This window comes from Phodopus roborovskii, unplaced genomic scaffold (genome assembly GCF_943737965.1).
Source record: "Phodopus roborovskii unplaced genomic scaffold, PHOROB, whole genome shotgun sequence".
Classification (NCBI taxonomy): Eukaryota; Metazoa; Chordata; class Mammalia; order Rodentia; family Cricetidae; genus Phodopus; species Phodopus roborovskii.
Window position 1 is genome coordinate 1,934,889 of NW_026126597.1, and position 26,915 is coordinate 1,961,803.

The window sequence follows — 26,915 nt, forward strand, 5'->3', positions numbered from 1 at the left end:
GCATTTCTTCTGTCCAGGGCCCTCCCTGGTCCAGCCCAGGAGAGCTAGCTCTTCTCTTTCTGCTTGTTTACCAGCCCCATCTGACCACGATGATTACACACATGCCATCCTTTGGGAACACCTGTGTCATTCTGCCGTCTCACAGATGTCTAACCCTGGACATATTATCTACATGCTTCTTGTTCTGATACAAACAATCCATTTAAGTGACTTCCCAGTTAGTTCCATTCACGCCCACTGCACCCAGTTACTGTACCTAGTCGCTGTGACAAAGTAATGACAGGAGCAACTTAATCAAAAGGGGGGATATTTATTTTGGTGGCTGGTTCAGGGGAAACAGTCTGTCCTGGTGGAGAAGCCATGGTGATCAGCTCAGTACCTGGTGGCAGGAACATGTGACTGACCAGTGCTTGTTATGTGGTGCAGGCAAAGAGGCAGAGAGCTGAGCTGTAAGCAGAGAGCAAACGATAGCCCTCTAAAACTGCTCCCCCACCAAGTCCTGCCTCCTAAAAGTTCCTAAATGTTCCAAGGCAGTACTGCCAGCTGAGGACCATGTGTGCAAACTCATGACTTATGTAGGATCTCTCACATTCAAATGACAGCAAATTCAGAAGATGTGTAGCAAAATGTCTACACATTTATCCATGGATACACATGTACACTGTGGCTTTAATATGACACAGATGGGTATTTGGTGCATATATTATGTTATGACCTGGTTTTCTCTTGGCATGTTCATTGTGGGCAGCTTGCCATATAGGCACATCAGCACATAGAACTTGCTGTTCTTTTTCTTTAAGAAGTATGAGTTGGTTATTTGTTCCTTTATCAATGAGGTGTGGGGTTTGAATTCAGAACCTTGTGTATTCTAGCAAGTGCTTTATCACTAAACTGCATTCCTTTATTTTGAGATTTTAAGGCAGAGTCTCATTGGCTTGATCCAGTCTGATCTTCTGACCCTCCCGCCTCCATCTCTGGGGAAACAGATCCATGTGTGCCCCATGCCTGACTGAGCTTCCCTGTTCTAAGTGGTTGCATGAACTTCCATTATGTAATAAGCTGTGATTAATTTTTTTTTTACCAATTCCTATTTGATAGACATTTGGAAACCTTAGGATTCCTCAAAATACTGTAGAAGAATCAGACCTTAACCCAGAAAGACACTCCTGCTCCCAAAAAGCGTCTTGTCTTCTATGGAAATAAGTGACTTTGGAGTCATACCATTAGATGTGTGATGTGTGAATGCTTCCTTCTCTTCTCCATTCACATAGGGCTTCCTGTTCCACAGGAGCACCTTCTCTTGGCTAGAGAGGGTGGCTGCTGGGGTGCTGCCTCCTTGTGCAAGACAGTATGACTTTATGAATGTGAGACACATTTTCCCCACACAAAAGGGCAGTGGAAATCAGTTTGCTGGGAATCTTTCAACTGAATTCTAGTCCTGCCCTACTCTAGGCCATATTGTCTTTTGCAGACTAAGAAAATGCAATGGCATGGTTACCACACATACATGTGCACAGTCACACACATGCAAGCAACATCATATTACATGCTATTATATACAATCATGTACACAAACCCTCATGGACACAAAATCTCACAGAGAATCACTTTGCCAATAAAGATCAGAGGCTCACTGAGTGCTTATTCTCATGCTGGGAGATGGGTTAGGATGGATAGGGAAAGGACCAGAGGACCACAAACTCAGTCTCCAGCCAGCTGGCTCCAATTGCAGTGACTGGCACCCATTGGCTTGGGGGAGCAGCTTCATGCTGGATGATCCCTCCAACTTCCTCAGGGGTGGGCTTTTGCCCTTTCCCATTACAATCTCCTCAGAGTTGGAGAAGCTGATAAATAGAAGGGCCACACTGCCATTTCCTGTGCTGGGGGCTCAAGGGCCTACTTCTTCCAAGTCAGTGGAAGGCTTAACATTGGAAAGGATCATCTTATCTGGTTGAATTCAGATCAAAGTTGCCTAAAGTCTGTTGCATGCAGGGGCTTTGACACAGTGGACCTGAGGCTGTTTCCAGGTTTGTGCTTTCCTGGACCATATTTCATTCACAGCCCAACTGCTCCCAAAAGCAGAGTACCCTCTGTCATCATTGCAGTCTCCTCAGCACATGTCTGCACATGGGGCTAGAAACAACACATGGAGGGAAGGTGTGCTCCAAAGGTAGCAGGTAGTATTCTTCTAATAGTATAAAAGCCAGTGTTTGGTGTGGGATTTTTAAACTTTAGAGACATCATCCTTGTCTCCTTCCTTTACATCTCTCTCCAGAATTGTGGCTGAGGATCCCTGGTCCTCACCATCTTGGCAAATCCAGTGCTGTTTGCAAGGCATTGGGTCTTGGTGATGAAGATGCTGCAGTCTAGGAAGCATGAAAGGTGTGACTTTAGGACAAAGGGATTCCAGACAAATGTGTGTTATGTCTCACAACTCTGAGTGTCTTGCATAGCTAATTGCAGTCACATAAGGGAGAAGATAGCACATAGGGAGTGGTGTCAATCAATCAACCAATCAGTGAGTAGTGATAACTGATAGAAAGAGAAATGAAGGCAGCTAAAAGCTCCAAGATGTGGAGCTGAGACTCTTCAAGGAGGAGAAAGCTCTCCCCAATGGCTCCTTTACAGAGGCTCAAGTTAGTGAGCCATAAACTCAGGCCAATGTGAAGGAAGATGAATCTGTCAGAGGACACCACATATTCAAAGACCTCTGGAGAAAATGAGCTTGGCTTTTCCTTGGAACCTCAAGTAGACTGGTTGGATCACAATGAGCAAGGGCTAAATGACTGGACAGGAAACAGAGTGGGAGCCAAGGGCCATGGTTGCATTTTGGTTTTAATGCAGAAGTCATAGCAGGATTTTGAATTTGTGATCTAATTGTTCTTTTCTAAAGAGGTAGTGTTTGTAGTGCAAAAGAAGAGGTCAATTAAGAGTTGGTTGCTGGAGTTTAAGGATGGATTGTGTGCTGAGCCATATGGCAGTAGTGGGGAGACATGGCTTCTGTGTGTGAGCATCTGTGCAAGTGTGATGGCAAAGCAGGGAGCTGGGTGTCAGCTGAGGGACCAGTGTCATCGGCCAGTGAGGCAGAGTGAGAGCCAAGCAGCTCCTAGGTGTGAAAAGGCTGTCCCTGTCTTCAGTAGAAGGTGGCTTTAGTGGACATTGTTGGAGAGGATAAAGATTTATGTATTTGTTACATTTCTGTGTGTAAGTTCAATGTGTGTGTTCCTCTTTGTGTATCACAGAATACAGCTAGAGGTCAAAGGACAGCTCTCAAAGAGTTGGTTCTTTCCTTCTGCCATACCAGTTTCAGGGAATGAACTCTGGTCATTGGGGTTGGTGGTAAGTGCCTTTACCTGCTGAGCCATCTTGGGGGCCCCAGGAGATTAAGTAGTTCTCCTTTAGTGAGTGTAAGACAAAGTCCTGGAAGAGGAAATGCTGGGTCAAAATTCACTGAAGTATTTGATGTTTTATTGCTTCAAACAGTTTGCATCTGTATTAGCACCACCACAACCATTTAGCTAGTACCCCTTTCCAGCCTACAAAGGCACAGCTTTACCAAGAGAGACACTATAGCCTACCTTTACCATCCTGGCTTGAAAGTCTCATTATGCCCTGCTTTAAGTTAGATTTAAAAAATGATCAGTGATGCCCGATCTGATAATACCAAAAAAGTTAATTAAAACAATACATTATTAGAGTAAAAATAAGAGTATTTTCACAGTGTGGAAAGCTCAGGCAAGATTAGATGCAAGATAGAGTGGCTGTCATACGTTTGTGCCTTTGTGCATTAACCCCAAATGCCAAATGCAAACCTGTCCGGGAGGGCTGTGGTAGTGATGCAGGATGAGGAAGCTGGGTTCCTGTCCAGGAACTGTTTGTGTTTGTTCGTTTATTTTTTTTTTTTTGTTTTTGTTTTTTTTTTTTTTGGTTGTTGTTTTTCTGTATGAGAAAAAAAATGAGCAAAAGTCCACAAAACAAAGTCTCTTGGTAAGGATTGGAACTATCTTACACAGCAGTTGTATTTGGTTTATAAAAAGCTATGCAAAGCTCATTTGTGTTTATATATTTATACATGAAATAGATTAAATTCTGCATTCTCATAGTTCTAATTCTTTTCCTCCTTGAATGTCCAGTGGGACATTTGAAAATCCTCACAGGACAGGGCAACTTTTGTGTGACTGTTCTATTTCTACTACTAAATGCCTCCACAACCTCATGTGGCAAGCATAGGTTGGGGTTAGGTTGGGTGGGGTGGGATGGTGCAAGCTCTCTTCTAAAAATGCTTCTGCAGGATCTCCCTGGAGTACTGATGCCTTACACTAGGAACATGTGAGCATTTCAAAGCATCCACTTCTGGCTCAGTTTTCACTGTTGTAGCCATCTCATGGTTGCAGGACACTGTGCAAGCTCTGTAACTGGAAAGGCTGATGTTGTGGTGGGCAAATGACACTCTCATTTGGCTGGACCCTGCTACAGCTGAAAGCTGTGTGCTGTAGTATCACTTCTTGGTGTAAATAGCAGTGTCCAAATCCTCCATGTTCCTTTTGACATAATAGAAGGTGCTGTAGCTGTCTGAAGCAGCCTGGTCTGCCGGGTGACCATCTTTAACTGGCTGTGGTCTGGACCAGTCATTAAGCCCTTCTGGGTCTCATTATGACCCTCGGTTAAATAAGAGTACACACCTGGATCCCTTTCTTCGTTGAATGCTATGATGAAAAGGGATAGAATACTTGAATGGCAGGTTCCCAAATTCTTAACACTTTGAGCTCTGGGTATAGTAATGCCAGATATTTAATCATTTTTGAGCTAGCGGGAAATACTTAGAGTCTCCATCTTAAATGTAAGTGTACCATGTTCTTTCTAAAACTGCTTTAATAGTTACAAATTCTCAAAATTCTTTCCCTGGGCTAAGACCCTCTCACTGCCCTAAAACAACCATGGAGTCCAACCATGCCCGGTGGCAGTATATAAAGACTTTATCACCAAACCTGGTCATTATCTTGGTGCCCTCAGGTGGCTGCAGTTAATGGCACAAGATAATCAGTGTGTAACATGAACATTTTCTTCGTATATTACTATTGTTGATCCTCTGTCAAAATGTGTAATTATAGATTTCTCATTATTGCTTTTGGAGAAAGGCCTCATCCTTCAGGGTATATAAATCCCAGGAGGTTAGATTGCCCGAATGGTTCATTTCCCACCCCCTACTGTGTCCATCTTGTCCAAGATATTTGACCATCACTAACTGGATAAATGAGTGTAGGAAAGGCTGTTAGCATACAGACACCAGAGAAGGGACGATGATATGAATCGTATGTATCCACATACGTGGATACATACTATGTATCCACGCATTCATTCACTCAAGCATCCATTTAGAAAACTATTGCATTCTGGTGAGGAAATTAATTTTCTCTCAGCCCCCAATGCGAGTGTCAAAGCCAATACAGACCACTTGCTCTGGGGTCAGGCTGCGCTCGGTTCTGTTTGGGAAAGGCTGGCACATTTTCACAGGCGGGAGGTGTGCACAGAAGCGGAGAACTCATTATAACCAGTTAGTCATCCATAGAGACACTGCCCGTGGGCGGGGTGCACTTGGCGCTCTCCTGGTGGGCCTGTTCCCGAAGCTGCTTTCCTGGGTTGGTGTATGACTGGCCTTACGCCCACCGGTGCTGGGGTCTGCCCGTACTCGGAAAAAGGCCCGGTAAGAGCCCCCTCACAGCCAACTCAGTAATCCAAGCATCAGCTGCCAAGGTAACTTTTCCTGAGACTGCTGTGCAGGAGAGCTGGGCTGGTTCCCTAGCCCGATACCATCCAGTAGAAGTCAGAGCCCACCTTTTCTCAGTTCTCTGCAACCCAGGGGTGTAGGGCGACAAGGGAAACTCGTATGAAGTCCCAGAGGCGGAAAAACATGCACATTAAGAAATCCCAGGCGGTGGGAGCATTGAGTGATTAGGCGAGGTCAGGAGCTCACAGCTGGCCCAGGTCAACCGAGTTGCGCTCTGCCAGCCAAGGATGACTCAGCCTCACTCTAGTCTTTACCACCAGCCCGCGCGAGGGCTCCACAAAGTTCCTAGCCACACCCTAGGGCTTGTATGAGGATGGGGGACAAGGATTTTCCAAGGATGGGCGCCGCGGCGAAAAGCAGCATCATGGGCTTCCTCTATGAGCATCCAGAATGCGCTTTCCCCTGCTCTCAGCTGCCTCCTCCCTGGCTGGGTTTGGTGCGGCGAGCCTCCGGTCTTGGAGCAGTCTTTCCCCCTCCCGGCAGAATGAAGGGTGTTTGCCGGTCAGGATAGATGCGGCGCTGTTTCTTTCCTCTCCCGCTCCGACATCTCGGCCCCTGGGTACACTTCTTATCGCTGCGGACCCCGGGCCTCAGCAAGCTCGGAAGCACCCAGGCCCGTGGTCCCAAGCACAAGGGGTGGCTGTGCGGCCACCCAATGCCCAAGCCTAGCACTCCCTAACCCAGGCACACCGCGACTGCAGCGCCACCCTCCGCGCTTTCCTTCAGTCACCGCAGCCCGAGAGCACTGACCGGTGGCCACGCCGCGGGTCCACTCCCTAGACCCTGATCCCCTTGTCCCATCCCCAGCCCGTTCCTCCGCAGTCCTAGCGGGTACTCGGCCGCCGCCAGCTGCCCTCTTACTGACTTCTGTCTCTTCCCCGGGAACTGCGAGGGCCGTGGGGAGGGGGTCGTGCCACCTCTAGGCTCCGCAGCCTCCCACCCCGCCGTCCCCGACCCTCCCTGGGACCAGCGATCGATCAGAGCAACCACTGGCTAAGTGTGGAGCACCAGGGCCCTCGTCCTCGCTCGCGAGCCCCCACCCTCACTCCGCTCCAGTCCCCAAGGCCTGGGGACCGCCCGGGGCCACCCCAGAGTCGCGCCGGTGGCGGCGGACTGCGGAGTTGTAAAGAACTCAGCGGCCGCAGTGGGAAGGGCCAGGCCAGGCACGGGCGGCGGCAGCCAAGGACACTGGAGTTTGCGAGCCTCCGCCCGCGGGGTGCCTCCCGCCCTCCCGCCGCGGCCCGCCGGACTCCCCGGGGCCGCCGAGGCGGGGCCGGGCAGCCGCCGCGGCAAGAGGCGCGTCTCGCTCCCTCCTCCCGCGCCTGCCTCCTCCCCAGCGCTCCCTCCCGCCTCCTCCCCGCCTCCCCCCCCCCCCCATCCCCGATCCTTTTTTTCTCTGCTCCCCAAGTGAGCCCGGCGCGCGAGAAGCAGGCTGGGCGGCGCGCGGCGGAGCAGGCAGCCCAGCGCGCTCGCCCACCGCCCGGCCGGCTCAGCTCTCCGCGGCCGCTCTAGTCGTCGTCGCCGCCGGCGTGCCGAAAGGAGCCTAGGATGGCTCGGCTGGGCTCGCTGCGTTGCGCGTCCCGGGGGGCCTCCCCGCTCCTAGCCACCGCGCTCTTCTACGCCGCGCTGGGGGACGTGGTGCGCTCGGAGCAGCAGATCCCGCTCTCCGTGTAAGTGCCCGGTGCTGGGACTCCCGGGGAGGGGCTGCCGCCGCCTGACAGATCCGGGGCGCCCAAGTTTGGGTGCCTGTAGGTGCCGCTAGGCAGGACCCGCGGCGGGTGCGGGCCTCGCCTCTAGCACCTGCCTCCTAGCTTAGGCACCGAACCGCGAGACTGGGGTGGGACCATCTCACCCCTTCCCTGGGGTTGGAGAGTAAGAACTGGAGAGGTTCACCTCAAGTGACAGCGCCAAGTTTAGAACCTATTTACCGACTGCAACTTCCACGGGCCGTTTAATGGTCCCCCCTTACTGTTGCCTTGCCATCCCACTTTTCCGGGAAGGGGGGGGGGATGGGTGGATTTGTTAAGAGTAGTATTTGCCAGGTTATGCTCATTTTAGGTGTTTGAGCAACCAGGCAATTGTTTCTGCGAAAGCCCGTGGTCTTTTTGGAGGGCCAGGGAGACTTCACGCATTCTGAACTCCGCTGACCCTCGACCCCCTCCCGCGCTGCGCTCTGCAGTTTGGGCTGGTAGTTTGTATGAAAGTGCTTATCTATCTTTATTTCCATTTTTTAAAAATGTTTATGGTCCTGCTCCGTCAGCCACAGCCCGGTGTGTGCAAGTGTGACCGTGACAGGGGTTGTTACATTTCTTCCTCTGCCGTTTCTCCCCGCAGGGTGAAGCTGTGGGCCTCTGCTTTTGGTGGGGAGATAAAATCCATTGCTGCCAAGTACTCGGGTTCCCAGCTTCTGCAAAAGGTAAGGTTTCTGTGGTGACAGACAGCGATGATTTTTCTAGCACAGAAAATGGAGGCAGATTTAGTTTTTCCAAACAAACGTGAGCCCAGAGCTGCATTAGTTATCAGAGTAGTCTCTCTGATCTCCAGTTCTTGGCATTGTACTGTGCAGTGACTTCCCTACCAACCAGTTATTTTTAGATGACACTTGATTCTAAACACAAAGGAAAGCACGGTACTCACTCACACTGTCCTGGCTGGGGCTGGGAAACAGTGTGTTTGCATGGCTCTCCTCTCAGTTGTCGGTATTGCTGTCTCAGTGCGAGAGCAGATGCTTCCCTGGCCAAAAGATGCTAACTTCATCCAAGGGGGCAGAATCAGTGCCTGTTTTCTGAGCCTCCTCTTTGCACGGGAGTCGTGCGGTTTAGTGTATCAGAGAGATACCAGCAGCATTGTTTGTCATCCCTGCAGTTGTACAATCCCATTATTCCCCAATCATCTAGACCCAGGGCTGGGGTGCATTACATCATTACAGATAAGGAGAATGAATGTGGTTATCTTTCCACTCAGATGCACTGCCGGGTAATAAGCTAGGAAGAGTGGTTCCACAAACTTAAGAAATTGGTCTGCATCTATATAATTCTGTACCGTAATGAGAATGGAAAATTGATTACTAGGCTTTTATCAGAAACTGCATCAATTTTAATTCAAATAGGCAACATTATGCTTAAAATTACATCGTGAGATATATGACCCCCTTTCCTCCCCTCTAAGACAAAGAATGAACTGGTGGATGGGAGGGTGAGGGTTGGAGATCAGTGCAGGTGAAGAGAATTTCAAGTTAGCAAATTAGACAAATTAGTCCAGATATTCTCTTGACAATAGAAAATAAGATTGGCCTTCAGGGGACAATTCGCTGAGAATGGGGATAAACAGCTTACATTGTTAAGTTAACTTTTACAGCATTTTAAAATGTGTCTTTTGGGCCAATATGCCATATGTGTTGTGCATGCTGCCTGGTAACCAAGTCCATATTTTATTTATGGCATTCCATTTCAGAGAGTAGCATTTTGGGGCATTATATGAAATGGTTTGTCTCACAAAATTCAAATATCGTAATAAAGCATCACCCAACAATGGATGGCAAGGTATACCTGCTGCAAAGAATGCCAAGCACCAGTTTCCTCGAAACTGTGGGAAAGATTACTCACCTTTAGATTGGGAAGAGGTTCATTGAATTTTAATCAGTTGATAAAAACTTGCTACATCCATCTGCCTTTATAGAAGACAGTCATTTGCATACCTGTGACCCTCTGTGTTTACAGGAATGGCCTTTCCCCCTGGTATTCTTTTAATTTGGTCCAGCCTTGCCTATATACTGGCTTTTTGCCTGCTTGTCAGATGTTTTATGTGACAAGCTCTGGACTGTGACATAACCTGTGTATTTTGTCTATGCGTTGGAAGGAGTGAGCATATTGTATAACTTTAAATATTTCCCATCTGCATGTTGTAGTTGTAGCAACTCCAAAAGAACCCCCCTTTGGGGTCTTTGTTGTACTTACATAACTTCTAGTTCACCTTTTGGGGAGCACATGAAACATCTTTTTTCTTCTCTTGGAAGTTAGAAAGCACGCATACTGCACAAAAGTCTGTCAGCCCTATTGTTGGTCATTGTGTAATAGCAAATTGGAAATGACTGAGATACTTCTCTCACCTTCTCATCAGCATATTTTCTGATATTGAATTCACTAGTTTTGCTTTGCTTTTGTTGTGTTTGCAGCTTGACAATTGTGTAATTATTTCCAGCTGTTTAAGGCTTTGTTGCCCTTCCTTTCTGCTGCCTGGCCTTTTGTAACTAATTCTGAGGGGAAGGGGGAAGTGATGCTTTCAGGGAGAGTCCAGGGTGGCTATCTGCTGAAGCTGTGGGATTTGTAATATTACACCACAGGGATGGTGAGTTACCCATGGTTTGGAGTTTGCTTGGCAAGTACTTTGCAAGTGCCCAGAAAGGGTATGTTAGATGATTTGGGGAGCATTTGGTAGGAATCTTTGAGCCATATTGGTCTCCCAAATATGACTGTATTCTTTCAAATGGTGTGAAGAACATTGGCTTAGAGAGTTCAGCATGAATGGGAAGACAATCTGAGATGCTCTGAGCGTGGGAGATGGAGCATCACTTGGAAAAGCAGGAATCCCCCCACCCCTTGATTGTTTTTTAAGTTTCTGGCCTCTCACATTAGGAATTATTTCCCTAAATCCAAACAGCATGCAGCTACCCTTCACTTTACTGTTGTTTAACAATTGAGGTGCTTTGAAAATGAATTAAAAAACTCAATGGAAAATGCATTCAACACTGTGTTAAGGGAACTCACAGGTGATAATACTGGTTTGCATAATATACTATAATTTTACTTGTAAGGTGAGGGTGTTTACATTTATATTTGAGTCTCAATTAAGAAAAAAACATACTGTATGGCATAAATTTTTTTTTTTTTGTATTTATATAGTTTTCTAACTGGCGTTTCATGTTCTGAATCAAGGTAGCATGCTCATTTTTGGAATGGAAGTTTTTCTTTCTTTCCTTCCTAATCTAGGGCCTAAACATTCCAAAGTCATTATTGTGAATATAAATTAAATAAGAACTGGCCGTCCACTTTGAGGTTTGAAGACGCGGGGAGATCTGCCATTTTGGCAACATGCTTTGTTAGGTAATGTGACTTGCAGTGGACTCTGAATGTCACCACTGTTTCACACAGGATCATTGTTTCCTCAGTTGTCCCCTGTTCCATGCCACGGCTTTCCCTGCCACAGATTGAGACACGATGGGAGGTGACCTGTGCAGAGTTGCCCTCTAGTTTTTCCTTTTTGCCCTTGTTGGGCATGGGAGTAGCACCTTGTTCATTTTCTTTGCAGTGGACATTTTTCATCTTATAAAGCACAGTGAGCCAGGTATTTCCTTCTCTTTCTTTCTTTCTTTCTTCCTTTCTTTCTTTCTTTCTTTCTTTCTTTCTTTCTTTCTTTCTTTCTTTTTTTTTTAAGTTGTGTGTGTTCTGCTGTGGAGTGGGAGGGGATGGGAGTGAATGCCAGCAGCAGTTTTGTGGTAGTTAAGGGTCCTGTGTGCCTGGCAGCTGCCCTCCTCCGCTGGCAGATACTGCAGGCTTTTCCACTCTCTTCAGCTTTTAATTAACTTCCTATTTGACATATTCATGCCAGTATTCAGCTGCCCCATCTCGCTTCATTTCCCCAAAGAATGTGCTTTGTCTGGTTCTTTGGGGCAGGGTAGTTTCATCACCTCTCTATTCTAGGATTCAGTGAGAAGTGTTCTAATGGGTCTGAGAATCTGGCTATTAAACACAAAGGCACCACACCTTTAACATGTGCACTAAGAGTCTCCTCAGGGGGATTTCCTTCCGTTTAGACCTGCATTCAGGGGATGAATGTCCCTGGGAATAATGGGTTCCAGTGGTGTTCTCCAGAATTGTGAAGATAAGCATAGGTAATATGTGCATCTGCCATTAGTATCAACAAAGAGTCCACAGTTACCTCGGACACCTCCTCCAGCACTTACCAGGCCATTCGATTCTTGAAATGCGCAAGCAGGCTTTTGTGTTATCAACTATTTATTGCGATGGCTTTAATACATAAACTTGATGTCTCTCTCCACAGGACAGAGTCAGCAAAGTAAAAAGGCCAATTCCTTTAGCCATTTTTACAAGTATGACTTTTCATCAATGTGGAAATCAATGGGCTTTTAAATAATTAACAAAGAACATTGTGAATTACAAACTGAGGGTTCCATGCTGCGCTGCCCCGAGGAAGCTCAGCCCTCCAGATCATGAAGGAGGCTCTGGTTTTACAATAAAGAAGAGACACATTCAACCTGTGTTGCCAAGTGTTCATTCACAGTATCGCTTCAGATTAGTAGACTTTCTTCTTTTAGACTAACTATCTTTTAAAATCTTGACATTTCTGAAATGACAGTTACAATCTTTTTGCTTAAGGACTGCTCTTACCAGGATGCACATTTGATAGGTGTTTGTACTCTTAATGTCCATGTGGTCACTTGCTAAGTTTTTGTGTGTCTTTGGTTTAGTGTCTTTCTTTCTGTTCCCTTTCTTAAGACTTCTCTGTCAGAGATAACCCTGCTCTTTTTTTTCTTTTAGTTGGAACTGCTTCAGCCTGCTTTACTCAAAGAGATTTGCATATGTTTATTAAAGTCAAGGGGCTGAAGATATGAATGAAATTCTTGTTGGAAGTGAACTTCAGGATTCCATTCTGTCGCAGTTACAAGTTTTGATCCATTATTATGATGCTCCCTTTCTGGTATTAGTAAATGATTACATTTATTATGATGCCAGTTTGATTTTAGACAGAAACATGAGTATCAAACCATCTACCAGTTACTATATCTCTCAGGTATGGATAAGTGTTTCCTGTTGTTGATGAAGATGTCACTGTGTTGTAGGACCAACAAAAACATAAGACCTGTGAAGTCACCCTCCCCGTGCACTTATGGCCCTCACACTCCATTTTGTTTCTTCAATTTGAAGCACATATCCACAGGAGTACAAGTTTGGGATTTCAGACTTTGTTTTTGATTGATCTCCATTGGTGTATGGGGCTCCCACATAAGGCAGCCAATAAATGACTGAATGTGCTGAGCTTGCGAAAATGAGTGCACATCTCATGTGAGCAGTCCTTTGTCTCAGGGTTGTCATTAATCCAGATTTGCCAGCGTTGAAGCTAGCAAGTGGGCCTTTGCTTTGTCCGCACACACACATGGTCTTTCAGGGTTAGCCCACCTTCTGTAACAGCAGCACCAGAGGAAACAGCTCTGGAGTCGAGACTTGAGGGTCTCTGAGGCATAGAATGTTCATGGGTATAAGTTGCTTAAGATGCTGTGATCTGACTAGAGGTTTTGTTGTGTCTGAGACCATGGAAGAAATTAAATATATGCTATAAAATGTCAGTCTGTGAATTACCATGTGAGACTTTACCTTTGTGTAATGCCAATTTTTAGATGAAGACTTAAAGGCCTATGTTTCATCTCCAATGATGGCAGTGCACTCTTGAGTACTGTCCACAGAGAGAAGTTCCTGGAACCTGGCTGGCTCTGATGACCCTGATAGCACCTTCTCAGACCCCAGTCTATTAAACAAAATTTACCCTTCCCTTCAAAGAAAGGAGGCAGGCAGTGAGGGAGAGGAGCAGCTGCATCCTGGGGCTTCCCTGAGTGTCTGTAGTAGACTCACATTGCCCTTTGTGAAGCAGTGGCCTGTGCTTAGGCTCACCCTCAGTGCCTTGGGTGGCTGGCTACATAGCTGACATGTGGGGTAGTGTGCATGCCGAGCCAGCAGAGAATTATTGTACAAATAAACTTTGAAGAAAATACGTGTTTTTTGTTGTTGTTTTGTTGTTGTTTTGTTTTGTTTTTTTAAAACATGACAGGTTTTCATTTGCTTTGAGCCACACGGAATAGTTGGCAGGCCATTTAAATAAGGCATTGCATCTGTAATTTGTATTAAATGTGTATGTTCTATAACTTCTCAGTTACCCCAGACCAGGATGATAAAAACAATTCAGGAGCCAAATAGTGTGTGTCAAGGCCACACCGGAAAGGAAAGCATTATCTCTTGACAAGGGATGGATGGTCACAGCTTTCCTTTTGTATAGCTCAGAGCATTTATCCTGACACCTGTTATTGGAAGATGGTACCCTTTCAAGGTTAGAAGAGCTGTTATGTATGCAAACGATCCCGACTGGGAAGTTGAGCACAGCCATAAATGCTGTGGGTTCATACCACAGACCACTGGTTGTACATTTTAGGGGGAGCAACTGCTAGTCAGTATATGGGGTTGCAACTGTTATTAGGATTGTACTTCCTAAGTTTATGCCCTTGTTTGCATCTGTGCCAACAAAGCAGATGCTGCTCACTTCGGAGTGTACCTGATGCTGCTGATGGAGAGGGCCTCATCATCTTGGGTTGCTAGAGATGCTCACCAAACAGAGCAAACCAGGATGCCAGGATAGAACTGAGTGACTGTAGTTAGTCGGGCATGGATTTGGCTAGCATATAGGTTGGTGTATGCATCTGGAATGTGAAGAGCTGTAAAGGAAAGGAACAGCTGCCTAATTTTCAGGCCTTGTTGGTCGGTCACAAGATGCAGAAAGCAGAATGTGAAACCACGTCTGGGGTCCACTGATCCCTGGCAAGCCCTTTGTGGGACCAGATGTCTTCATTTCAGTTTGTTGGTTTTCTTCCTAGACTTCTGATCCCTGCTTTCATTTGTTATGAGACTTCATTTGCTCATCCTGGATGCACTGGAAACCTGGGAGGGGCATTTGTAGAGATACACTGCTCTAGAGATGTGCTGTTAAAAGGTCCCTAACCTTGTGTGTGTGGGGGGGGTTGTGTGTTTATCTTTACTGTCATTTCCTGAGTAGCCTTGGGCAAGTCACTTAATCTGACAGTAGAAGCAGGGGACTTTCACTCCGAAGTTTCTCTTTTCCAGGTGCTGTGGTAACCATTTTAGGGTCATTTCATTAAATCCTTTCCAACAAGTCAGGTACAGCACTGGGGAGGCAGAGGCAGAAGGTTGTGAGTCTGAGGCTATTCTGGCTTATATAACAGCACCCTGTCTTAAGAACATCAACAACAGACCCCTCATTAAGCTAATAGTGCAGGGAAATACTGTTTAACCCATTCACAAATCACCAGCTGAGGCTTAAAAAAGTTAGCAGCCTCTCCAAGTGGCTGAGCTAGGCTTCTGAATGAAGCCTGCACATCTGGCCACACACTTTATGCGATCTTTTTAAATCCAAGTTGTGCTTACTTAATAATACCTGAATTTCTCTGGCACGGGATGCTTGGGAGAAGAAATGAGGTAACATCTGGGAAATTACTTCAGAAATAATTAAAGCCAGGATAACAGCAGGGAGGACAGTCTTGGAGTCATAAGAACTTAGATTTGAGTTCCTTATCTCCATTGCCTTTCTGGGTCACCTTGTGGTATAACATTTCAGAACCTGTCCCTTTAAGTGGGAAAGGAGGTCAATACAGTCCATGGAATAAAATATGCAGAGTGCTCAGCACAATGCCTGGCACATCAAAAGCTCCTGCCAATGACTTCTTGTGGGCATTATGGGTTGTATCATACAAATGTGAGTTCTGCAGGTCTTCATCTTCATTAAGCCCTATGGGGCTTGGTTTCCTAAATACCTGTGGATTCAAGAGTGAGTAAGTGCATAGGTTGGTAAATGAGGACCTTGTAGGATGGCAATCCACCTGGTAGCTGACAGGGAACCAAATCTTATGGAGCAGAGGGATATAACTACTGCAGTGTAGCTCCTGCCGGGATGAATGTCATATATCTGTAAGAAGGCTAGCTCCCTTCTTCCTAGACAGGAGGTATCACAGGAGCCTGTCAGCCATGGTCTGTCTGCTGCCTTCCTTGCCTTGCTTTCTGGGCAGTGGGTCAGGCCGAAGAAGTGGCTGCTTGTACCCTACAGCCTCCTCATGGGAGAGGCTCATAAGATGCTAAGGTGTGTGTGCAGCAGCCATAGCGGATACCTTAACTCTAGTAGCCTCTTGGACAGCATGCCAGACGCTTCCTGCTGGGACAATGATTCCCACTGGCCTTTGGAAAGTTCAGACTTCTCCCAAGGGCTTCCTATGGAATGGTACTGGATACCAACAGGAGGCAAGGAGGAGTGTGGAGAGGTGAGGCAGTGTGTGGGGATAACCATCTGTCACCCTCACAGGAGGCAAGGGCACCTGGTGTTCCTTGGCTCTTCCCGCTGGTCCTGCCCTCTCCAGAGCTTGCTTGGCAGCCCTGCTGTTGTGTTTTGGCCTTGAGCATCTGCAGTCCTGTGCTTTGTCCTTAAAGAGGTCGAATGAGTACAACTCACCACCCCACTGGTTACCTGGGCCTTAAAGTCTTGCAGGTGGGGTTTGCTATAGTAACTGAATGTTTTTTACAACCATTTATGCCTAAAGCTATTTAAGCAGTGGTAGAAGTCAGTGAAGGGTTAGTAATGAAAGAAAATCTCCATCATTTAGGCCAATTGGCAGAAAGTGCTCAAAAGCCCTTTGTTTTGAGTCACAGAGCTGTAGAGCCTGATGGGCCCTAGGCTTCCAGAAACCCACCAAGGTCATAGTCAGCTCAGGTATACAAGAATATGCCCATTGGGGTGGAGAGGAAGAAAATGCACTCTTGTGTTTTCTTTGAGGGTTTGGTGTGATTTGAGAAGTTCCTACTGGAGTAGCTGATGTCCATTCGTATCCTACCACACTGAAGTGACCCATATTATTTGCCTTTGGAGGTGAAACAGCTCAGTATGGGGGTGTTTCCATCCTCAGCTCTCTGCCTCCCTTTTCAGTAGATCTGCCTGTGTTGCCCAACCCAACTGAGCACAGCTGGAGTCTAATCTATGGGGTCACCATGAACAGGTGAAGCTTGTGGACTAGAAAAATGATGCTCTTGTTTATAGTCCCCCATATCCATGGTCTTCAGTAGGGCTGCCAAAATGTGCTCCCCAGCGAGTTTTGTTTGTGGTTGGGCCCCCATGATGAAGTCCAGCAGCTCAGATTTGTGCCATACTAGATATGAGTGCTTGCTGGAGGACAGCAACAGAGCTAAGTGGTTAGTTAGATGGTGGTTGGCAAGGGCAGTATGCATCTAGGTCACTCCAGTACCATCTTAGTATAGGAATGGGTCCAACAGGAGAAAGATAACCCTGTAAAACTGCTGTGACTGGAAGACTTCTGGTCTTCCATGGTAAAGGTGGGCAGCTGTAGAGTTTAGGTTTGTTCTTGCTGTGACATTGGGCAGTAATTCTGAAAGCAATGTACAAGTTAAACATGTAAGGCAAGAGTTATAGTCTTGTACCATCTATGGTGGCTTTCCCATTGTATTTTGTTGAGGTAGAGGTGGAAAAATATAAAGAACAAGAGATGTGGGAATTTGTAAATCTATTGGATGCAGGTAGTTTTTAAGTCATAACATACAGCTTTGTACTCTATTTCACATGGGGTCCCATCATTGGCGAACTGTCTAGTAGAGCAAAACGAATGTGCCATATGTAAAAGCTCAGTGGGCGTAGACTTTTGTCTCTCCAGATAGAAAGAAGTGCAACTCATTTGGCTTCTAGCGCAGTGATGCTGAAGTTTGAATATTCTTTCTTAGCTTTGGTCTGGGCAGGGGTGGGGACACCATTGGCTTTTGGTTTCACAAAGAATTTGCATACTAATTCAGATGGAATAGTTCAAGCCAATCACTAAAAGTCAGGACAAATCCAGGACTTCTGTGTCTGTCTGTGGGTGTGTTTGATAGTTTTGTGCTTTTTTCTTTTTTTTAGAGGAATACTGGTAACTAATTAAAACAAAAACAAAAAACAAAACAAAACGAAACAAAACAAAAACCTGAAGTGTTATTCCCAGTTTAAGTATTATAGAATATCAAGAGTCCTGGGCACCCTGAAAGAAGGTATAATCTTCTCCACAGAGTGTTCACAACTCACTTATCTTTTGAAAATGACTGAGAACAGGAATTTCAGAGCTATGGCCCCATAGCTGGATTTTCTACTTGAGTAGCAGGCTTTGCATTCTTTTTTTGTTTTTGTTTTTTTTTTCTTTCTAGAAATAAATGCCTTAAGGCTGATAGGAAATATATAGAGACATAGAAAGCAAGCCGAGGATTGACTTACAAATCTGCTCTTAAGAGAAGTGCTTGGTCTTGGGAACAGTCATCTGTGGAGAGCTGAGTGTCTGCATCAAGAAGGCAGGTTGTGGTCTAGATGGTACTGCTTCAGGGGCTCAGGGGCCCTTAAGTCAGCTGCTGAGCCTCAGTGTTCCTGGCTATTGAATAGGCTATTGAATACCAGCTTCTAGGGTGGAATTGAGAGGTCCAAGTGAGAAGATGCATGCAGGATTCTCAGAAGTATTTCTGAGGAAGTGTTCACAAACAGTGGACCATTGCAATGCTGTTTCCACCATTATTACTATTCCTGGATTCCTGGGGCATAGCTTCCACGCACCAGGAAGTGTGGGTCTCCAAGAAGCCATTCGATGACCTCGGGTGTCAGAGGCACTGTTTGCAGACATTTGCAAGCTGCTTGTCATTGAACCTTACCAGGGAGTCTTAGGAGGCAGTAATAATGATGAGATTGGCATCCTTCTTCTTCTTTTTTTTGTTTGTAGTTTGTGCCTTGTATTTTCCCTATTTAAACAGAATTAGAATTATCCTTGAGGTCTAATGTCATCTCTGCTAAAGATGTGGAAACAGAGAGAACATGGGGCTGGGCTCACTCTGAGGCTTTGGGTCTTGGTTGTAGAATCTCAATCCCAGTTCTTAGAGTGGGGTGGGGTGAGAGTTTGGCTCTGGGTATTTCCTAGGGCCTGCCATTTTTCCTTTGCTTTGGTCTTTGTATATACTTGACTCATAAAGGTATTTGTTTGCAGTCCCCCATCTTTTCCCAGTGACCTTCATTGTCTCATTTCTTGGCTATCTCGTCATTCACTTGTATAACAAGGCATTGAAAAGAGACTGTGAGGGTCCATGGACCTCCACTTTTCTGTAGTTCTTCCTGTTGTTATAACAGAAGGATGTCACTTGTCTTTTGGTTTCATCTGAGGGTCAGCCCTCCCCTCATTAGGTTTGCTGTCTAAGACTCTGATTGGATTTGGTAAACTTCCCCTTTGTGTATTATCCATAGAGGTTTTTGATGGTGGTATAGAATAGCCAGCATGGGCTCTGAGACCCTGGGACCAGACAGATGTGACTTTGAAATCCAGCCTGACCTTTCTTAGCTTTACATGAGGACATAGGTTCCTTTTCTAAAAACGGAAGTCACAGTAAGCTTAAGTCCAGAGTCACGCAACGGTAGTCACATAGAGCTGGGTGTCTGGAAAATACATAGTCAATTTTTGCTCCTTGCTTAATGGGCTAGAATCACTCTGGTCCATTATTTGTCTCTATTTCCTGGATGTTTGTTGTGCTGGTGCCTGTTTTGTTTTCTTTTTTTCTTTTCGCTCAGTGAAACCTACATTTTGCCCCCCCCCCACACACACACTGACAGCCATCTTGAAGGCCATGGCCCTTTGACCCCAGGATCAGTTTCATTTTGTGTGGGATAAGTCTAGCCAACTCTTCCAAGCCTCTGGAAGGCCTGGGGATGTGTGAGATCTGGAGGCCCCCTTGTCTACTGTTTGGTGGTAGGCGGGGTACAGTGAGCAGGAATCTGCTTCCTTCTGGACAGTTTTGTTCCTTCTGGCCTGGAGAGGGTTCCCCTTCAGCACCTGGCATAGAGCTACCTTTGGAGTGGTACTCAGCATTTTTCCTGTGGCATGCACTTCAGATAAACAAAGGAAGGGATAGCTTGCCCAGCCTGTTCATTGTCCTTGCAGGCTAATGATGCATAGAATGCTGCTGGTCACAGGCGAAGGACGAAGGACTTCTGCCCTTTTCTCCATTTATTGTCTGGTGCCCAGTTTCTGAGCTCCAATGCCAGGCTGTTGGATGCCACAAAATTTGGAGATCCATCTGGGGACAGTATCTTGCTCTGAAGCCCTATGGGCGGGTCCTTCACCCACAGCTCTCTGAATGCCAGCAGGCACTGATGGCTGGACAACAGAGTCCACCATCTCCACTTTTCCCAGGCAGATGACCCCCTCCTTGCCTCTGGGGAGCACCCCTGCCCATCTGCATCTGTACCCATAGCTCAGGGAGTCTCTTTTGGAAGCACGCAGCTGTGCTGAGGGGTCCTAGTGCCTCTGCAGCACAGGGCCTGGCAGCTGCAGCAGGAGCACTGCAGTGCCGCGCGGGTGCACGAGGAGCACCAAGCGAGACTGATGGGGCCGCAGCAGCCGCCACCATCAACCTGGGGGAGGCGATTCGGCAAAGGCAATTAGGAAGCTGCAGCAGCTAATTCCATAAAGTGCTCGGATGCCACATTCCCGGTGACATTAGGGAGAAATGTGAATTTTAATTTCTCTCCCCTTCACCTTCACAGGACATCAAGCTTCACCTGTATCCCACCCTGGCCCCCTCACCCCACAGAGGTCCTTCCAGCTTCAACTTGTGTGCAGAGCATGACCTGGCCTTCTTAGGGAGGGGTTCCCTTTAATCTCTGTGTTGTCTGTTGTTTATATCAGTGACACTAGATTTCTTAGGTGTGTGTTGCAGGCTGTCTGGAGGTAAGTACATCTCTGCAGCTTCCTACACCTGCAGACTGAACAGAGCCCTGCTTCCAGGCCCACATGGACTATATCCAGCTGGCAAGGGCTGGTTCTAGTGTCTCTATGCAGGGAGAGAACCTTGGGATGAAACATCCTGGAGCCACCTTGGGCTATTCTTGTTGGCATTTGTGGCCCAGAGATTCCATTGTCTGTCCTTCCAGCCCATTTGAGAACACCCACTAAGTGCAGATCCTCTGAAGGAGTGCAAGCATTAGACTTGAAAGTGTTGGGGCGTTTCTCTGGGCCATGGGAATTCGATGATATGGATTCGGTGGGAGGCAGTTTTTCCAAAAAGAGTTCCTTCCAGCCTCTACTTCCCAAGTACCAGACCTGACCAGGTTTCATGTGCAGAGGCTTTAGAGGGCATTTGTATCCAGCTTCTCTCAGACATAGCACTTCTCTGTGGAGACCTTGATCTCTCTGTGATAGAGCACTGGTGAGGCAGTTGTCAGGAGGATCCTATGCCAACATTCTACCCTCCAGCTGAGCCTTGTCTGTTCACTGTGGAGGAAGTGAGGAGACTTTGGAATAGCTTGTATGTGCCAGGAGCTAGCTCTTCTAGCTATGAGTGCATAGGCGTCAGGAAAAGACCTTGGACCTCACAGAAAAAATAGGAATGGTCCAAACATGGAAGGAAGCTGGGTCCTGACTGCCAAGTCACAATGTTGCCCAGATGTCAGGGCACCCAGGCTACAAAGGGAAGAAGGGGAAGACTTTATGGCTCCTGGTGACATGGAGAGGCAGTCCTGTGTCCTGATGGGACCCTCTAAGTACCCTGCCTGGCCTTTACTGGAAACCTACTTTATTTGCTTTTGCAAAAGGGAGATATTGCAACCTATGCTCGGTTGTGTCATGTGTATACCAGAGTTCCACATGGAAAGACTGTCCTCTAGTGAATCTCTAGCAGCCAAAGCATTTCATCACACTGGGTCATTAGGAGAATTTTCTATAATAAGTGAGGTTGAGAGAAGACAGTATATATTTTTTCAAATGTTTACTGAACACTCAAAACCCATCCTGAAACTCAAGGCCCTTCACCTTCTCCTTGCTTTCAATCCAAGTCCAGATGGGCTAGACGGCCATTATTTGGCAAATCTGTAGCTGTCGTCACAGGCACACAAACATACATTTGCTTTTGGTGAAATGCTGAAAATGGCTTCTTCCTTCCTTCCTGCTTTGAAGAAGATCCTTTGCATGCCCAATGAGACATGCAGAGCTGGGGTAGGGCGCCAAGGTCCTGCTACTGCTATGGCCACCTTTCAAGTCCTCACCCTGAATGTTTTGGTGACCGTGCACTTTACATATTCTCCAAATGCATCTGGCCGTGTCACACCTCTGTCACCCATCCCACTGCTGATCTAATCTTGATGCCCCTGTCTGGCTTCTCAGCCCCATCTTGCAGAATCTGGTGTTAGTATGCAGTATGTCACATGTGAGCTTGTTAAAAATGCATTGTTTCAAGGTCTTCCACTAAGGTATTCCGACTCAATGAACACGGTCAGGGGCCAGGAATCTATACAAGGCACCATCTTGGGGATTTGGTAGTCCTCGGACCAGGATCTGAGAAATGCTATGTACATTTGATCCTGGGAAAGCTTCTGGCCTCCCCTAAATAGAATTCCTTCCCTTCCTTTGTTGGCTGACATATCTCTCTGTAGAGTCTGTCCTGGGCCAGAGACTATGGCTACTCTCTTCCAGAACCAGGGAGGAACTCCAGGCTGGCACGAGGGTCTGTCCTTTCTTAGAATGGATAGCACAAATGGAGGTATTCCTCTGCAGTAGAAATGTAGACTTTGAAATAAGCCAGATATTTCATCTCTTAAGTCTGAAGGCAGCCAGGTGCACAGCTGATTGTTGAAGCGGTTTATTTAGAAATCACTGAGTGCAGTTGAAGTAGCCACTCTCCAATTTGTGAGATGGAGAGAAATTTGTTGACCTATCGCCGATGGCATTTCTTCTTCCCAAATAGGTTCCAGGGACCTGTGGTTTCCAGCCCTTTAACAGAAAATTGTTTGGTGAGCCTCAGTAGGAAAGGTGCCATCTGCTTCCAATAAAAGGTGTCTCCTCATCCTTGCACAAGGATTGCTCCCTCAGGGGGCCTGATGGGTACAAAACTGTGTGTTTCCTAAGGCAGTGCCTTTCAAACTTTTTAAATGAACGCATGCACAATAAATAATGCACATTCCATTGTTCCTCACATAGCCTCAGAAGTGAAACTCGTTCCACTAACCACTACTCACTCTTATTCTCTGGAGAGCAGTTTGCTATTATTATTGTTATCATTATCATTGAGAAAGGACCTCCTGAACTTACCCTCTCCATCCACAGCCTTCTGGGTGTGTTATCTTCAGCACTCATGGCCATGGCTGACTTTGTCTACTGTTGCGTTTTGTGTTATGTTCTGTTTTGTTCTATTCAACTTGACTCTCTGTTTTGATGTGTTGTAGTATTCTATCCTTATTCTTTTCTGACCATCTTGAGATTCTAGTTGTGTGCAATAAATTTATTTTACAACTCAGTGTATACAAAACATCTACAGGTAACAGAGCAAATGTAAATGGTAGGCTAGTTCATCACGATTCTACGACTAGAGTGGTACATTGTTCAACAACAACAACAACAATGGGGAATAGTTAGGATGTTTGCACTTATTTTATCATCCTGATAGTCCCATGAGGTAGGTACTCTCATAATTTTCTAGAAAAACTTAAGTTCAGGGTTATCATGTAACTTACACAAAATGGTAAAGCCTGTAAGCCATAACACTGATTCTTAAATGCAGGGCTGGCTGTGTGAATGATGGGGCCACTATAGACAGTCTGTGGCCTACCCATGGTTCAACCCACAATTTTCCAGCCTTATGCTGGTCTTATGCATTCAGTGGATGCTGCACTAAATTTTTAATTGTTGTCTTACATGCAACGTGACACTTTTGATGCTCTCAGACAGCCATGTGATTATGAGGGCATACAGTTGACACTTTCCACTGGCACGCACAGCTCGCTCCTCAAATCCTGGGCTGCAACCTCACATGAGATGGTGTAAATGAATGTGGGGGGCTGGGAAAGTGATAAAAAATAACCCCAAACAAGACACTCAGCAAATATGATTTGATTCTAGTGTCACTGTCTTGTGTGGCATCCATGGCTTCATCCCATCCTTGGCTCCTAACACACAATATACACTTGGCACTGCGCCTGGTACCACACCAACGGTACCACCGGACACTGTGTGAAACACCTCAGCTCACATTGGGGCCATTCTGTGTCACCTACTGGAGTGTTTTTCCTGTACACACCAAGGTTTCTGTCCCTACAGAAACTTAAAATGTTTTAATTAGGGAAAACAAGGCCTTTGATGTTTTCAGTCCATAATCCTCCAGGATGTAAGTATCGGAGTAGTGTTTCTGTTCTTCAAATTGTGTTGTGTTAAAGTGTTTGACTTTGAAAGTAGCTGTTTGGGTTGTGGATGAGTTTCATAAAAGAGAAAAAATAACTCTGAATTTTTGGTTTGGGATTAGGGAACAATTTCTAAAATTGTCTTAAACACACATCTATGTATTTGTGTGATATAGGGTTCTCAGTATTCATATTTATAAAATGAAAATATTGACTAATGCTGGAAAATGAGCAAGATACTCTGTGTTCTATATTATCAGATAATCAACCAAGATTTAATTTTTATGTAAAAATTAAAAAGCATGTCTATTTTAAGTAAATGGTAAAATTATATGTGTATCAAATAATATATTTAAAAATAATTTTCTTATTTGTTCCCAATGACTGATTTGTATACACCTATTTTGTATACTGGGGTGCCTTGCTCTAGAGTGGACTGTATTACTGAGCTGAAATGTGCCATAGTGTTAGGTATACTAAGTACTTGCAAGTTACAACAGCTTTCTTGGGTATCACCCCATCATAAGTGGAAAAGCATATATATTTGTTAACTATGTTGGCATTTGCTTCCCCCCCCCATACTATTAGTCACCTTAGTGGGCTCCAAGTTTAACGATGGGGCTCTACTGTGTGGTAGGCCCAGTCAGAGGCAATATAGAGACAGTATGCCTGGAAACAATGGGAAAGAGTTATTAGAAGACGGGAGGTAAAATGGAAGGTGGGCTTTGGGACGCACAGACTGGGCAGTGGTCTTAGGAACGTATAGAATGTTGCCTTGTGCTACATAATCTACACAGCGATTTGGTGCCTGCGCCGCACTGCCTGTTGCTTTCTCAGAACATCCACCACACTTGGGATTTTTATTCTACCTATTGGGCAATTGTTTGTTCTCACAGCTTCAGTATCAGCTGTCTTTCTGAAGTTAGGAATTATGCCTTGTTTTTCTTGGTGTGCCAGAACATCACCTGAAGTAGTACCTCATGACAAGTGATTAGGTGCAGTAAAGATCCTTCCAGTTAGCTGCCAAGGAGCTACTGAATTGTGTTCCATCTTTAGATTGCATGTGAGGAAACCAAGCTAAGATCTGAAGCTAGGGGTGAGGGCGCCTCTTGGACTGCTGTGCCCTGGATGCTAATGTGCTTGTTATAGTCATATTTGATTTACTTTTCTAAAGATTAACTTTTATCATCTACCCCTTCCTGAGAATATCTCTTCCTGTTCCTCAGATACTGGCCTCTCCTCCTTTTAGTTGTTTGGCATGGTATTGCCAGATGAAATCTCCATATAGGATAATGCAGATCCCTGGCCTACAGTTAAGAAATTGAGGGCTTAGGACACCTTGATACTTTCCCTTGGGTCTTCACATGATAGAGCTCGAAGGTTCTTCAGTATAGAGAGCTCCAGGTTCCAGAGGGCAGGAGGTCAGACCTTGCTTTTAAGTCTGCTCATCAGGAGGGCAGTGGTCTATTCTTCATTTGATCCTAGCATTCACCCTTCCTATTAACATCTTTTGCCTCTCTCTTATCCACATCTGGCATCTGCAGGAGGAGAAGAAGATGTGGAGTTGTTCTTGGCTCTACCTAGCTTTGAAGTCTGGCAGTAGACTCACCAGAGAGGACTTAGCTGAATGGCCAAGAAAAGATTCCCACAGCTTCAGTATGAAAGGAGGCATAAGTGATACTCAATTTTAGTTTAAAAAAATTCTATATTTCTGCTAACATTCTCCCTCAGGAATCCTTGTACCACAGCCTCGTTCTTAGAGTTGTGTATGAGAATGGAATCATCTCTGAATGTAAAAGGCAATAATAAACAGACTACAGTATTTGACATATGATGAAGTTGTGATATTTTAGACAGTGAGCAAATTGGTATTTATATAACCTGGTATATTCATTTCTCATGATCCACCCTTCCTTGAATGTTGACTTAATAACATGCTTGACTAAATGACGTTAATTGCTTTAAACTGCCAAATTAAAAAAAAAATCTAGTCTAGATTCAACAAGTATGCTGTACTCTCAGCCCAGGCTGGAGCTAGGGAAGGAGAGTGGTGCTCTGTGTGGTTTGGAAGAAGGGATATACTCATCTCAGAAGCAATGTCTCTACGAGCCCTCCACCAAAAATGGAGAAGAATGCATTTCATGAGGCTAGATGTTAGTCATGGGTTCAAATCTGGGCTCTACCAGTGGGCAGGGTGTGGCCTCACAACATTTCTTAGCTCTCTATCTCACTGAAATGACCTTTAGCTCACTGAACTCTTGTGAATGTAAAGTAGAGTGTGAGGGCAAGATTGAAAGTCCTAGGAATTCAACAAATAGCAGCAACCATTATTTCAAAGTTTGCTCTCTTTGAATCAGCCATATACTTACTCTCCATGGCTACTTGCATTGTCTCTTCCCAAGTTTATCTCAAGAATGTTTGGTCTCCAGACAGGGTCTTTGTCTGGCTTGGTTCTTGTTCTGTTGCTTTTGACTTTGATAGCAGTCACTGTCCATAAATATTTGTGGGGAACCAATGAACTTTATAGGCTGCAATCAATAAGATCAGAAGGGAAAAGATAGGTTCACACCAGGTCTACCCTGTCCTCAACTGTGACTGCTGGCTAGTGGGGTTCATTAGCCGAACTTCTCTAAGCAAAATGTCCTCTGTTCTCCATAGGCGAGTTCTCGTGTGCACGTGAGCACACATATGTGCGTGCGTGCATGCGTGTGTGTATGTGTGTGTGTGTGTGTGTGTGATGTGTGTATATGCATGTGTGCATACATGCATGCATGAACAACAAAAGAATATGTGTCATATTAGTTGTAACCTCATAGTTTTTTAGAAACTATAATGTGATCAGTTTTTTCCTTGGGTGAAACGCTATGCTGGTAACCACTCTTTCTTTGGGAAAAGGCTCCCAACTTTGTTGGTATGACTCTAAGAAGTTAAAGTAGTTCATAACTACCAAAGTCCACTATGAGGTGTTTGTCTTCCTTCCTTCCTTCCTTCCTTCCTTCCTTCCTTCCTTCCTTCCTGTCACTCTGTCTTATTTTTTCCTTCCTCTCTTCCTTCCTCCCTCCCTCCCTCCCTCCCTCCCTCCCTTCCTTCCTTCTTTCCT

General features: G+C 45.7%; 1 protein-coding gene across 2 annotated transcripts in view; it reads left to right on the forward strand.

Annotated features, from left to right (window-relative positions):
- The first annotated feature begins 7,300 nt into the window (after positions 1–7,300).
- The window catches only part of LOC127236843 (voltage-dependent calcium channel subunit alpha-2/delta-3), a 775,613-nt gene continuing 755,998 nt past the window's right edge, over positions 7,301–26,915 (forward strand). For both annotated transcript variants that reach the window (XM_051204755.1, XM_051204756.1), the window contains exons 1-2: positions 7,301–7,458; positions 8,123–8,204. In XM_051204755.1, coding sequence (XP_051060712.1) covers positions 7,337–7,458; positions 8,123–8,204 — 204 coding nt within the window. In that variant the 5' untranslated portion in view covers positions 7,301–7,336. The remainder of the gene's footprint in view (positions 7,459–8,122; positions 8,205–26,915) is intronic.